The sequence below is a fragment of the Calonectris borealis genome, chromosome 32 (assembly GCF_964195595.1).
Source record: "Calonectris borealis chromosome 32, bCalBor7.hap1.2, whole genome shotgun sequence".
Taxonomy (NCBI): domain Eukaryota; kingdom Metazoa; phylum Chordata; class Aves; order Procellariiformes; family Procellariidae; genus Calonectris; species Calonectris borealis.
This window is the reverse complement of record NC_134343.1, coordinates 595,074-609,891: the sequence shown is the minus strand read 5'-3', so window position 1 is coordinate 609,891 and position 14,818 is coordinate 595,074. Positions and strand designations below refer to the sequence as shown.

The 14,818-nt window shown below is 70.5% G+C and overlaps 1 protein-coding gene across 1 annotated transcript in view; it reads right to left on the bottom strand.

Moving 5' to 3' along the window:
* The window catches only part of RYR1 (ryanodine receptor 1), a 77,557-nt gene that overhangs the window by 42,926 nt on the left and 19,813 nt on the right, over positions 1 to 14,818 (bottom strand). The window contains 15 exon segments of the mRNA XM_075134343.1: positions 769 to 904; positions 1,014 to 1,108; positions 2,281 to 2,413; positions 2,497 to 2,611; positions 3,451 to 3,724; positions 5,137 to 5,280; positions 5,700 to 5,811; positions 6,394 to 6,594; positions 6,998 to 7,826; positions 9,646 to 9,872; positions 10,172 to 10,258; positions 10,386 to 10,551; positions 12,485 to 12,645; positions 14,034 to 14,160; positions 14,328 to 14,704. Of these exon segments, the coding sequence (XP_074990444.1) occupies positions 769 to 904; positions 1,014 to 1,108; positions 2,281 to 2,413; positions 2,497 to 2,611; positions 3,451 to 3,724; positions 5,137 to 5,280; positions 5,700 to 5,811; positions 6,394 to 6,594; positions 6,998 to 7,826; positions 9,646 to 9,872; positions 10,172 to 10,258; positions 10,386 to 10,551; positions 12,485 to 12,645; positions 14,034 to 14,160; positions 14,328 to 14,704 (3,184 nt within the window).

Genomic DNA, 14,818 nt, shown 5'->3' with positions numbered 1-14,818 from the left:
GGGACCCTCAGGGACCCCCGGGGGGCTGGGAGGGGCCGGGACCCCCAGGGTGCCAGGATGGGGACGTGGGGGTGCAGGGACCCTAGGGGTGCGAGGATGGGGACACAGGGACCCCCAGGGCACAGGAGGGGCAGGGACCCCAGGGTGCCAGGATGGGGTCACGGGGATGCAGGGACGCCCAGGGTGCCAGGATTGAGACACAGGGACCCCAGGGTGCCAGAATGGGGACATGGGGGTGCAGGGACCCTGGGGCTGCAAGGATGGGGACACAGGGACCCCCAGGGCACAGGAGGGGCAGGGACCCCCAGGGTGCCAGGATGGGGACGTGGGGGTGCAGGGACCCCCAGGGTGCCAGGATTGGGACACAGGGACCCCAGGGTGCCAGGATAGGGTCATAGGGGTGCAGGGACCCTGGGGGTGTGAGGATGGGGACACAGGGACCCCAGGGTGCCAGGATAGGGTCATAGGGGTGCAGGGACCCTGGGGGTGCGAGGATGGGGACACAGGGACCCTCAAAGGGGCACAGATGGGGTCATGGGGGTGCAGGGACCCCCAGGGTGCCAGGATTGGGACACAGGGACCCCAGGGTGCCAGGATGGGGTCATAGGGATGCAGGGACCCCCAGGGTGCCAGCTGGGCACACAGGAACCCCAGAGTGCCAGGATGGGGTCAGGGGGACGCAGGGACCCCCAGGGTGCCAGCTGGGCACACAGGAACCCCCCCAAGCAGGACCAGGGAGGGGACCCAGGGACCCCCTGCCCCGCTCACCGTTGACGAAGACGGCGAAGCGGAGGAAGTCGAGGTAGCGCTCGCCGCCGCAGGGGTTCCAGCCGATGTCGGGGTACCCCTTGGAGAGCAGAATGGGGCAGCTCTGCAGCCCGCAGCTCGCCAGGTACGTCACCACCTGCGGCGGGAGCCCAGCTCGCACGGGGACCTCGCACGGGGACCTCGCACGGGGCGGGGGGGGGACTCGCGGGGACACGTCCCCCCCGCCCCCTCCCCAGGGCGCCCACCTTCTCCAGGTCCTGCTCCTTCAGGGCCAGCGCCAGCTCGTTGTTGTCGATGACGGAGGCGGCCGCCACGTCCAGGGGGGTCGAGCCCCGCATGCCTGGGGGGCGGGGGGCAGTAGGGGGGGGGTCAGGGTGCTGGGGATGCTGCTTGTGGGCACCCGGGGCTGCCGCGTGGCCGGGGGGGGCCAGGCTGGGATGAGGGGGGTGCAGGAGCCCCCCCAGGGTGACTGATTGGGGATGCAGAGACCCCAGGGTGACAGGCTGGGCATGCAGGGACTCCAGGGTGCCAGTTTGGGGGATGCAGGGACCCCCCCAGGGTGCCGGGTTGGAGGATGCAGGGGGATGCAGGGACCCCCCAGGGTGCCAATTTGGGGGATGCAGGGACCCCAGGGTACCAGATTGGGGGATGCAGGGGGATGCAGGGACCCCCAGGGTGCCAGATTAGGGATGCAGGGACCCCCAGGGTGCCAGATTGGGGGATGCAGGGACCCCCAGGGTGCCAGATTAGGGATGCAGGGACCCCCAGGGTGCCAGATTGGGGGATGCAGGGACCCCAGGGTACCAGATTGGGGGATGCAGGGGGATGCAGGGACCCCCAGGGTGCCAGATTGGGGGATGCAGGGACCCCAGGGTGCCAGATTGGGGGATGCAGGGGGATGCAGGGACCCCCAGGGTGCCAGATTGGGGGATGCAGGGGGATGCAGGGACCCCCCAGGGTGCCAGATTGGGGATGCAGGGACCCCCAGGGTGCCAGACTGGGGGATGCAGGGACCCCCCAGGGTGCCAGACTGGGGGATGCAGGGACCCCAGGGTGCCAGATTGGGGGATGCAGGGGGATGCAGGGGGATGCAGGGACCCCCAGGGTGCCAGATTGGGGATGCAGGGACCCCCAGGGTGCCAGATTGGGGGATGCAGGGGGATGCAGGGACCCCCCAGGGTGCCGGGTTGGAGGATGCAGGGGGATGCAGGGACCCCCCAGGGTGCCAATTTGGGGGATGCAGGGACCCCAGGGTGCCAGATTAGGGATGCAGGGACCCCCAGGGTGCCAGATTGGGGATGCAGGGACCCCCAGGGTGCCAGATTGGGGGATGCAGGGGGATGCAGGGACCCCCAGGGTGCCGATTTGGAGGACGGATTAGGGGACAGGAGGGGACCCCCAGGGATCTCTCCAGGGCTGCTGCTGGCAGCAGGCAGGGCAGGGGTGGCAGGGAGGGGCCGGGGGGCCACGGGGGGTGACGGGGGGCCACGGGGGGCCACGGGGGCGGCTCACCCAGGCCGATGCTGCTGTTCTCCAGCAGGTAGCCGAGGTGGTCGAACATGGAGCGCTGGTTCTGCCGGCTGATGCGGCAGAAGTAGCAGAGGAAGCGGCAGCAGTTGGTGACCATCTTGGGGAAGCGAATCTCCTGGGGGACGGGGGGAGAAACGGGGGGGTGTCAGGGGGCACTGGGGGGGCCCCGGGGGGGGGACGCCCAGGGGAGGGGCTCACCTTGGACTCGCCGCCGCCCAGCACGCTGACCATCACCTGCATGACGGTCTCGTGCATCCCCAGCGCCCGCATCAGGTTGGGGTGCTGGTAGAAGACCTTGTTGTTCATGATGTTCCTGGGGGGGGGACACAAGGGGGAGGGGGGGTCACCGCAGGGTGCCTGGGTGTCCTGAGGGTGCCCAGGCTGGGGAAAATGGGGTGCCCCAGGGAGATGATGGGGGGTGCCAGGAGGGAGATGAGGTGCCCAAGGGGGAATATGGGGTGCTGGGAGGGCAGCGAGCGCCTGGGGGGGGCAGGGAGGGGACAGGGCATGCCTGGGGGGGGACATGGGGTGCACAGGGGACACAGGGGGTTATGGGGTGCCTGGGGGGGGACATGGGGTGCCCAGGGGACACAGGGGGACACGGGGTGCCCGGGGAGGGGACACAGGGTGCCCGGGTAAGGGACATGGGGTGCCCGGGGGACACAGGGGGACACGGGGTGCCCAGGTAAGCAACATGGGGTGCCTGGGGGTCATGGGGTGCCCAGGTGACACAGGGGGACATGGGGTGCCCGGGGGACACAGGGGGACACGGGGTGCCCAGGGAGGGGACACGGGGTGCCTGGGGAGGGGACACGGGGTGCCTGGGGGACACGGGGTGCCCGGGTAAGGGACATGGGGTGCCTGGGGTCATGGGGTGCCCAGGTGACACAGAGGGACACGGGGTGCCCGGGGCGGGTACAAGGTGCAGAAAGGGGACGGGGGTGTTGGATGGGGGTGTGGGGGTGTCCAGAGGGGGATATAGGGTGCTGGACAGAGATGTGGGGGTTCCTGGGGGGAAGATGGGGTGCTGGATGGGGACGCAGGGTGCCTGGGGGGGACGCAGGATGCTGGATGGGGATGCGGGGTGCTCGGAGAGGACGCGGGGTGCTCGGAGAGGACGGGGGGTGCCCCCAGCAGGGTGTGTGCCCCCACCCGATGCTCTGTATCATGAGGTTCTCCTCCTCGGGACCCATCTGGACGATGAGGAGGGAGCGGATCTGGCCCAGGCACTCGAGGAGGGCGGTGGTGTCGGGGACGGAGAGGGCGCTGATGGTGTAGGCCTTGGGGAGGGCGCGCACCAGCTCCCCCAGCCCGTCGTACTGCCGGTGCAGGAGGCTGAACATGGCGCGCACCAGCTCGGGGCTCTGGATGAAGGACTCCTGCGCCCAGTGCACCATCGTCTGCGAGATCAGCTCCTGCAGCGTGCCTGGGGGCGGGGGAGAGCTTGGGTACCCCCGCGGGGGTGGGGGGATGGGGGGCCTGGGCTTGGCCGTGCCTTGGGGACAATGCGGTTGGCACCTTGGGGACAGCCTGGCCATGCCTTGGGGATGGCTCGGTTGTTCCTTGGGGACAGCTTGGTTGGCGATGGCTCAGCCATGCCTTGGGGACAGCTTGGTTGGCGGTGGCTCAGCCATGCCTTGGGGACAGCTTGGTTGGCGATGGCTCAGCCACGCCTTGGGGACAGCTTGGCCAACGCCTTGGGGACAGCTTGGTTGGCAAGGGCTCAGCCATGCCTTGGGGACAGCTTAGCCAACGCCTTGGGGACAGCTTGGTTGGCGATGGCTCAGCCATGCCTTGGGGACAGCTTGGCCAACACCTTGGGGACAGCTTGGTTGGCGATGGCTCAGCCATGCCTTGGGGACAGCTTGGTTGGCGATGGCTCAGCCACGCCTTGGGGACAGCTTGGCCAACGCCTTGGGGACAGCTTGGTTGGCGATGGCTCAGCCATGCCTTGGGGACAGCTTGGCCAACACCTTGGGGACAGCTTGGTTGGCAGTGGCTCAGCCATGCCTTGGGGACAGCTTGGCCAACACCTTGGGGACAGCTTGGTTGGCGATGGCTCAGCCACGCCTTGGGGACAGCTTGGCCAGCACCTTGGGGACAGCTTGGTTGGCGATGGCTCAGCCATGCCTTGGGGACAGCTTGGCCAACACCTTGGGGACAGCTTGGTTGGCGGTGGCTCAGCCATGCCTTGGGGACAGCTTGGTTGGCGATGGCTCAGCCACGCCTTGGGGACAGCTTGGCCAACGCCTTGGGGACAGCTTGGTTGGTGATGGCTCAACCATGCCTTGGGGACAGCTTGGCCAACGCCTTGGGGACAGCTTGGTTGGTGATGGCTCAGCCATGCCTTGGGGACAGCTTGGTTGGTGATGGCTCAGCCACGCCTTGGGGACAGCTTGGCCAACGCCTTGGGGACAGCTTGGTTGGCGATGGCTCAGCCACGCCTTGGGGACAGCTTGGCCAACGCCTTGGGGACAGCTTGGTTGGTGATGGCTCAGCCATGCCTTGGGGACAACTTGGCCAGCACCTTGGGGACAGCTTGGCCAACGCCTTGGGGACAGCTTGATTGGTGATGGCTCAGCCATGCCTTGGGGACAACTTGGCCAGCACCTTGGGGACAGCTTGGCCAATGCCTTGGAGACAGCTTGGTTGGCGGTGGCTCAGCCATGCCTTGGGGACAGCTTGGTTGGTGATGGCTCAGCCATGCCTTGGGGACAGCTTGGCCAACGCCTTGGGGACAGCTTGGCCGGCACCTTGGCGATGGCCCAGCCCTGGCCTGGGGACACCTCAGCTGGCACCCAGGGGCCACCCCATCCCACCCCCCCGGCCCCTCCTTACTGGGCACCGGGGGCTCCTCGGGGGGGGCGTCCTCCTGCACCGCCGTCCCACGGAGCCCCACCACCTTCTGCACCAGCCCCAGCAGCCGCTGCCGCAGCGACGTCTCCTCCGCCGCCTCCTCCTCCTCGCCCGCCAGCTCGATGCCTGGGGGGGGGCGCGGGCGTCATGGGGGGCCCGTGTCCCCAAAACAGGGAGTCCCCAAAGTGGGGGGAGTGTCCCATGTTCCTGGGGGTCCCTGGGCTCCATGGATGGGGGTCCCCATGCCCTGGGGGGGGGGCCTGTGGCTGTTCTGGGGGCTACCCCTGCACCCCTGGATGATCCCTGCACCCCAGGATGGGGGCTCCCATTGCAGAGTGACCCCGCATCCCCCTTACATTGGGGGGCCTTAAAATGGGGGTCACCGTGCCCCCAGGATTGGGGGTCCTCCAGTGTCCCTAGGAGGATGGGGTCTCCGTACCCCGGGTGGGGGTCCCTCTGCCCCTGGGATGGGGGTGTCCCCTTGTCCCTGGGGGTCCCTGTGCCCGGGGGGGGGTCCCTGTGCCCGGGGGGGGGGTCCCCCTCACCGCAGTGTGCCAGCAGGTCGTTGTGGAAGTCGAGGAGCTCGTCGCGGATGTCCTCGGGCACCGGGCACTCCTCCTCGTCCGCCCCCGCCTTGTACTGCAGCAGCATGTTGATCTGGGGGGGACACGGGGGGACACGGGGGGACACCGGGGTCGGCATGTCCCACGCATGTCCCTGTGCGCATCCCTGTTTCCCGTACACATCCCCGTGGGTGTCCCCATGCGTGTCCCCATGTCCCCATGCACATCCCCATGCGTGTCCCCATGCACCTCCCCATGTCCCCATGCGTGTCCCCGTGCACCTCCCCATGTCCCCATGCACATCCTCATGCATGTCCTCGTGGGTGTCCCCACTCCTCGAGGCCGTCCCTGTGGGTGTCCCTGCTCCCCGTTGATGTGGACACCCCAATTTCCCATGCACGTCCTCGGGCACATCCCTGTGCACGTCCCCGTGGGTGTCCCCATGCACGTCCCCATGACCCCGTACACGTCCCCCTGCACGCCCCCATGTCCCCATGCATGTCCCCGTGGGTGTCCCCATGCACATCCCCATGCATGTCCCCATGTCCCCATGCACATCCCCATGCACGTCCCCATGCATGTCCCCATGGGTGTCCCCATGCACATCCCCATGCATGTCCCCATGTCCCCATGCACGTCCCCACGGGCACCCCCGCTCTGGCAGCCGCCCCCCGACCTGCTCCTGGGGGGGCGAGCGGAACTCGCGGGTGCGCCGGGCGGTCTCGGCGGCCGACATGGTGAGCGCCCGCATCAGCTGCCCGTAGCGGCGGCGCTGGTCGCGCTGCAGCCGCTCCACGTGCCGCTCCGAGAAGGCGACGATGGCCTCGACGCGGTGCTGCAGCTCCCGCTCGCAGAAATACTGCAGCAGGTTGCACATCTGCGCCCGCGGCGTCAGCGGGGGGCACGGGGGGGGGGACGGATAGGGGACAAGGGGGGGACCCAGGAATGCTGTCACCTGGGATGACAGGGGAAGCGGGAGAGCGGCTTGAGGGGGATTGGGGACCCCCCTGGGGGTCCCTGGGGACAGGGGCAGTGGCTGCACCCAAGGAAGGGGACACGGGGAGGGGACCCCAGGGAGGGGACAGGCTCCCCGGCGGGGACATGGGGACAGGATTCCCTGGGAGGGGACCCCAGGGAGGGGACAGGCTCCCCGGCGAGAACATGGGGACAGGATTCCCCGGGAGGGGACCCCAGGGAGGGGACACGGGGACAGGCACCCCAGGGAGGGGACCTGGACCACCCGGGGCTGTGACATCCCCCCCCGGGGAGGGTCCCCTCACCTGCAGCTTGACCGATTCGGGCAGCTTCATCTGCAGCAGCCCTTCCTCCAGTCCTTCCTCCTCCTCCTCCTCCTCCTCCTCCTCCTCCTCCTCCATCTCCCCCGCCTCGATGGCCTTCCTCCGCGCCTCCTTCTCCTCGTCCTCCTCCTCGTCGTCTGCCGGGGGGCTCCGCCGGGGCTCCCCAAAGACCCTGGGCTCGATCATCCGGAGGATGCGGCGCACGTCCCCGTCCCCCAGCGCGCCCACGGCCAGCAGCGCCGACACCAGCTTCAGCACCGGCACCAGCTGGAACTCCACGCTGCCGCCCACCGGGTCCCGGGCGTGGGGTCCCCCCCCGGCCACCGCCTCCGCCAGCATCCTGATGGCCTGAGCCCCCAAAGCCCCCAGGGGGATCCCGGGGCTGAGCAGCGCCCGCCCGCCGCCGGCTGCCAAAACGAAGCAAGGTTCGGCGAAATGGGGCTGGGGTTGCAAACAGGCGCTGGGACCCACGCCGGGGGGGCCGGGTGCTCGCCCGCCGTCGGGGAAGAGGGTGATGCTCTTGGTGGCTTCGGTCATGGGGATGATGAACTCGGCGCTCATGGAGGCGCGGGCGCGCTGGGCGGCGTCGAGGTGCATGGCCAACAGCAGGTCGTAGTAGCCGGCGCGCAGCGGCCCCGGCAGCTCGGGGCTCTCGATGGCGAAGAGGAGCTGCGCCTGGTCCACGTGGCTGCAGAGCGCGTGGGCCACCCGGTTGTTGCCCAGGGCGCAGACGGCGCAGTACAGCTTCAGCGTGTGCCACTGGAACCGCAGCAGCTCCCGCTGCTCCGACAGCTCCATGATGTCGATGCACCTGGGGGGGGGCGCGGGGGTCAACGTGGGTCCCCTGGGTCCCCCGGGGGTGGGACCCCTGGGGACACGCACCAAGGTCTCCTGGGGATGGGACCCTGAGATCCCCTGGGGATGGGACCCTGGGTCCCCCGAGGATGGGACCCCTGGGGACACGACACCAAGGTCTCCTGGGGGTGGGACCCCTGGGTCCCCCAAGGATGGGACCCCTGGGGACACGCACCAAGGTCTCCTGGGGATGGGACCCTGAGATCCCCTGGGGATGGGACCCCTGGGGACACGACACCAAGGTCTCCTGGAAATGGGACCCTGAGATCCCCTGGGGATGGGACCCTGGGTCCCCCGGGGATGGGACCCCTGGGGACACGACACCAAGGTCTCCTGGGGGTGGGACCCCTGGGTCCCCCGGGGATGGGACCCCTGGGGACACGACACCAAGGTCTCCTGGGGGTGGGACCCCTGGGTCCCCCGGGGATGGGACCCCTGGGGACACGACACCAAGGTCTCCTGGGGATGGGACCCTGGGTCCCCCGGGGATGGGACCCCTGGGGACACGACACCAAGGTCTCCTGGGGGTGGGACCCCTGGGTCCCCCGGGGATGGGACCCCTGGGGACACGACACCAAGGTCTCCTGGGGGTGGGACCCCTGGGTCCCCCGGGGATGGGACCCCTGGGGACACGACACCAAGGTCTCCTGGGGATGGGACCCTGGGTCCCCCGAGGATGGGACCCCTGGGGACACGACACCAAGGTCTCCTGGGGGTGGGACCCCTGGGTCCCCCGGGGATGGGACCCCTGGGGACACGACACCAAGGTCTCCTGGAAATGGGACCCTGAGATCCCCTGGGGATGGGACCCTGGGTCCCCCGAGGATGGGACCCCTGGGGACACGACACCAAGGTCTCCTGGGGATGGGACCCTGGGTCCCCCGGTGATGGGACCCCTGGGGACACGACACCAAGGTCTCCTGGAGATGGGACCCTGGGTCCCCCCGGGGATGGGACCCCTGGGGACACGACACCAAGGTCTCCTGGAGATGGGACCCTGAGATCCCCTGGGGATGGGACCCTGGGTCCCCCGGGGATGGGACCCCTGGGGACACGACACCAAGGTCTCCTGGAGATGGGACCCTGGGTCCCCCGAGGATGGGACCCCTGGGGACACGCACCAAGGTCTCCTGGAGATGGGACCCTGAGATCCCCTGGGGATGGGACCACTGGGGACACGACACCAAGGTCTCCTGGGGATGGGACCCTGAGATCCCCCGGGAATGGGACCCTGGGTCCCCCGGGGATGGGACCCCTGGGGACACGACACCAAGGTCTCCTGGGGGTGGGACCCTGAGATCCCCCGGGGATGGGACCCTTGGTCCCCCGGGGATGGGACCCCTGGGGACACGACACCAAGGTCTCCTGGGGGTGGGACCCCTGGGTCCCCCGGTGATGCGACCCCTGCGGACCCTGGGGGTGGGATGACTAGGTCCCCTGGGGATGGGTCCTCGGGGTCCCCTGGGGGTACAACACCTAGATTCCCCAGGGACAGGACCCCTAGGGATGGGATGAGTAGGTCCCCTGGAGACGGGACCCCTGGGTGCCCAGGAGATGGGACACAACATCAGGGTCCCCTGGGGCTGGGACACATCAGGGTCCCCCGAGAGCAGGACGTGCAGGTCCTCTGGGACACGATGCTGGGGTCCCCTGGGGCAAGACATCAGGGTCTGCTGGGGGAAGGACACCTGGGTCCCCTGGGTGGCAGGACACCAGGAGGCTGGGGTCCCCTGGGGCGGGGAGGGGTGCACCAGGGGAGGACGGGGGTCCCCGACCTGTTCTCCTCGGGGATGTGGAGGGCCATCATGACGAGGGGCTCGGTGCACTCCACCGCCCAGCCCTGCCGCTCGCCCAGGCGGGTGGTGTCCACGGCCAGGAACTCGTTGGGCATGCGACTCCAGGTGACGGGCGTCAGGAGCTGGATGGCCAACCGCGGCGGGCACTGCGGCTCCGGGTTCTTCCGTTCGCTGCTGAACATGGCGGCCGAGATGGGCATGATGTTCTGCGGGGACACGAGGGGCGTGAGGTGGGGGGACCCAGGCGTCCAGGATGCCTGCTGCCCCCGCAGAGACCCCGAGCACCCCCAGGGGTCCAGGTTCTCCTCTGTCTACCCTATTGACCCCAAGGACCCTCCATAGACCCCCACCAGCCCCAGGAGTCCGGGTTCCCCTTGGTCCATCTTGTAGACCCCAAGACCCCCAGCGGTCCAGCTTCCCCTTGGTCCACCCTGTAGACCCCACTGTCCCCCCATAGACCCCATAGTCCCCCCCCGGGGGTGACCTGGGGGGACCCAGGCATCACCTTGAGCTTGCCCAACTCGAACTGGATGACGTTCTGGCTGGTGGGGAGGGCGAAGACGGCCGGGAAGAGCTTGGTGTTGGGTTCCACCTGCAGGGACAAAGCCGCTGAGACCAGGGATGGAGCTGCTGAGCCCCTGGGGTGGTGACGGGACCCCCCCAGCCCTCACGGGGGGCCATGGGGGTGCAAAGGGGGTGTTGAGGGGGGGCTGTCCCACCTGGAAGAAGGTGTTGATCTCCTTGCCGTTGGCGGTGAAGGTCATGAGGCCGGTGGCCAGGTCCACCAGGCAGCCGATGACCAGGTCGGTGTGGCTGACCCGCGCCTGCTGCGTGGTGCTGGCAAACTCCCCCCCCCACACCATGTAGCAGTTGCTCCGCTTGATGCTGCGGAGGGGGGGGGAAAAGAGGGGTGCTTGGGGGGGGCAACCTTCCCCATCGCCCCCCAAGGGACCCCCAGGTCCCGGACCCCTTCCCCGTGCCCTCCAAGGGACCTCCGTGCCCCGGACCCCTTCCCCATCGCCCCGCAAGGGACCCCCGGGCCCTGGACCCCTTCCCCGTCCCAAGGGACCCCCGGGCCCCGGGTCCCTTCCCCATCGCCCCGCAAGGGACCCCCGGGCCCCGGACCCCTTCCCCGTCCCCTCCCCAAGGGACCCCCGGGCCCCGGACCTCTTCCCCGTCCCCTCCCCAAGGGACCCCCGGGCCCCGGACCCCTTCCCCGTCCCCTCCCCAAGGGACCCCCGGGTCCCGGACCCCTTCCCCATCGCCCCGCAAGGGACCCCCGGGCCCCGGACCCCTTCCCCGCCCCCTCCCCAAGGGACCCCCGGGCCCCGGGCCCCTTCCCCATCCCCTCCCCAAGGGACCCCCGGGCCCCGGACCCCTTCCCCGTCCCAAGGGACCCCCGGGCCCCGGACCCCTTCCGCGTCCCCTCCCCAAGGGACCCCCGGGCCCCGGACCCCTTCCCCATCGCCCCGCAAGGGACCCCCGGGTCCCGGACCCCTTCCCCGTGCCCTCCAAGGGACCCCCGGGCCCCGGACCCCTTCCCCGTCCCCTCCCCAAGGGACCCCCGGGCCCCGGACCCCTTCCCCGTCCCCTCCCCAAGGGACCCCCGTGCCCCGGACCCCTTCCCCGTCCCCTCCCCAAGGGACCCCCGGGCCCCGGACCCCTTCCCCGTCCCCTCCCCAAGGGACCCCCGGGCCCCGGACCCCTTCCCCGCCCCCTCCCCAAGGGACCCCCGGGCCCCGGACCCCTTCCCCGTCCCCCCCCAAGGGACCCCCGTGCCCCGGACCCCTTCCCCGCCCCCTCCCCAAGGGACCCCCGTGCCCCGGACCCCTTCCCCGTCGCCCCGCAAGGGACCCCCGGGCCCCGGACCCCTTCCCCGTCCCCTCCCCAAGGGACCCCCGGGCCCCGGACCCCTTCCCCGTCCCCTCCCCAAGGGACCCCCGGGCCCCGGACCCCTTCCCCGTCCCAAGGGACCCCCGGGCCCCGGAGCCCTTCCCCGTCCCCTCCCCAAGGGACCCCCGGGTCCCGGACCCCTTCCCCGTCCCCTCCCCAAGGGACCCCCGGGCCCCTTCCCCGTCCCCTCCCCAAGGGACCCCCGGGCCCCGGACCCCTTCCCCATCCCCTCCCCAAGGGACCCCCGGGTCCCGGACCCCTTCCCCATCGCCCCGCAAGGGACCCCTGGGCCCCGGACCCCTTCCCCGTCCCAAGGGACCCCCGGGCCCCGGGCCCCTTCCCCGTCCCCTCCCCAAGGGACCCCCGGGCCCCGGGCCCCTTCCCCATCCCCTCCCCAAGGGACCCCCGGGTCCCGGACCCCTTCCCCATCGCCCCGCAAGGGACCCCTGGGCCCCGGACCCCTTCCCCGTCCCCTCCCCAAGGGACCCCCGGGCCCCGGACCCCTTCCCCGTCACCGCCCAAGGGACCCCCGGGCCCCGGACCCCTTCCCCGTCCCAAGGGACCCCCGGGCCCCGGGCCCCTTCCCCGTCCCCTCCCCAAGGGACCCCCGGGCCCCGGGCCCCTTCCCCATCCCCTCCCCAAGGGACCCCCGGGTCCCGGACCCCTTCCCCATCGCCCCGCAAGGGACCCCTGGGCCCCGGACCCCTTCCCCGTCCCCTCCCCAAGGGACCCCCGGGCCCCGGACCCCTTCCCCGTCACCGCCCAAGGGACCCCCGGGCCCCGGACCCCTTCCCCGTCCCAAGGGACCCCCGGGCCCCGGGCCCCTTCCCCGTCCCCTCCCCAAGGGACCCCCGGGCCCCGGGCCCCTTCCCCGTCCCCCCGGGGATCCCAGTCTGGGGGTCCCCTTCCCCGCTGCCCCCCGTACCTGTCGTGCACGTTGCCCTTGTCGTCGCCCATGGTGACGGTGACGGTGCGGACGCGGGAGAGGTCGAAGGCGGGGTCGTGCTGGTGGAAGTCGGGGGTCACCCAGCCCACCCAGACGCTGGAGGGCTCCTGCCCCGCGAAGATCCGCACCGAGTAGTAGTACTGGGGGCAGAGAGGTCAGGGGGCCCCGGGGGGGGACCGGGATCCGGGGAGGGGGACCGGGATCCGGGGAGGGGGATGCAGGGATGGGGATGGGGACGACAGGGGGATGGGGACCACAGGGATGGGGGACGGGGATGCAAGGATGGGGACAGGGATGCAGGGATGGGGGATAGGATGGGGATCGGGATGGGGACTGGGATGCAGGGATGAGGGACAGGGATGCAGGGATGGGGACAGGGATGCAGGGATGGGGGATAGGATGGGGACCGGGATGCAGGGATGAGGGACAGGGATGGGGACAGGGATGCAGGGATGGGGACAGGGATGCAGGGTTGGGGGATAGGATGGGGACCGGGATGCAGGGATGAGGGACAGGGATGGGGACTGGGATGCAGGGATGAGGGACAGGATGGGGACTGGGATGCAGGGATGAGGGACAGGGATGGGGACAGGGATGCAGGGATGGGGACAGGGATGCAGGGTTGGGGGATAGGATGGGGACCGGGATGCAGGGATGAGGGACAGGGATGGGGACTGGGATGCAGGGATGAGGGACAGGATGGGGACTGGGATGCAGGGATGAGGGACAGGGATGCAGGGATGAGGGACAGGGATGCAGGGATGAGGGACAGGGATGGGAACAGGGATGGGGAACGGGGATGCAGGAATGGGGAACGGGGATGCAGGAATAGGGAACGGGATGGGGACAGGGGTGCAGGGATGGGGGGACAGGATGGGGACCAGGATGCAGGGACAAGGGACAGGGATGGGGACAGGGATGCAGGGATGCAGGGATGGGGACAGGGATGGGAACAGTGATGGGGAACAGGGATGCAGGAATGGGGAACGGGATGGGGACAGGGGTGCAGGGATGGGGGACAGGATGGGGACCAGGATGCAGGGACAAGGGACAGGGATGCAGGGATGGGGACAGGGATGCAGGGATGGGGACCGGGATGCAGGGATGAGGGACAGGGATGGGAACAGGGATGGGGAACGGGGATGCAGGAATGGGGATCAGGGATGGGGACAGGGGTGCAGGGATGGGGGGACAGGATGGGGACCAGGGACAGGGATGCAGGGATGAGGGACAGGGATGGGAACAGTGATGGGGAACGGGGATGCAGGAATGGGGAACGGGATGGGGACAGGGGTGCAGGGATGGGGGACAGGATGGGGACCAGGATGCAGGGACAAGGGACAGGGATGCAGGGATGGGGACAGGGATGCAGGGATGCGATGGGGACAGGGATGGAGACCGCAGGCTGGCGGGATGGGGACAGCGGGGCACGGATGGGATGGGGGTGCCAGAACGGGTACCACGGGGTGCTGGGGTGGGGGTCAGGGGACACCGGGATGGGGGTTTCGGGGGGTCACCCCCCACCTACCGTGGTGGTGTTCATGATGACTTCGGGGTCGTCGCGCTCGTCGGGGACCACGTCCTCCTCCAGGCGGGGGACGGTGGGCACCGCGGGGGGGGGCGCGAAGGGCACCTTCCTGGCCTTGAACAGGAACCTGGGGGGCCCGGGGGGGGGGTGAGGGGGGCACCTGGCCCCACACACCCCACAGCAGTGCCCCCCATGGCCCTGCTCACCCCATAGCCGCGTCCCCCAGGACCCCACCATGGGGCAGTACCCCTGTGCACCCCCTAACCCCGCTGTGCGCCCCCCAACCCCACTCACCCCCTCCGGGTCTTGCCCTTCTCGGTGGTCGCATCCTTCTCGTTCTCAGCGCGGGGCTGGTCCCGGGGTGCCGGGGTGGCGGGACCCCCCCCGGGCCCCTTCTCACCCTCGCCCTCGCCCTCGGGGTGCCGGACCCCGGCCGAGCGACGGAGGCGCTCGAATTCGGAGAGGGGCTCGAGGCCGGCGTCCTCGGGGAGCTCGGGGGGGGCCTGGGGCAGGGGGGTGGCCCCGGCGGTGCAGCGGAAGCGGGGGTGGAACTGGACGGGGAGGCTGAGGCGGAGGAAGAGGAGCTCGGGCGGCACGGCCGGGGAGCCGGGGGCACGGCGGGCCAGCCGCAGGCACGGCGGCGTCTCCACCGTCCCATCCATCCGCGTCACCTGCGGGACCCCCCGGGAAGGCGTCACGGCGGGGGGGGGGGGGGGGGGCTGCGCCCGGGGACCCCACGGCGATGGGAGTCCTCCTGGGGTCGGGAGCCATCGGGATTGGGGACC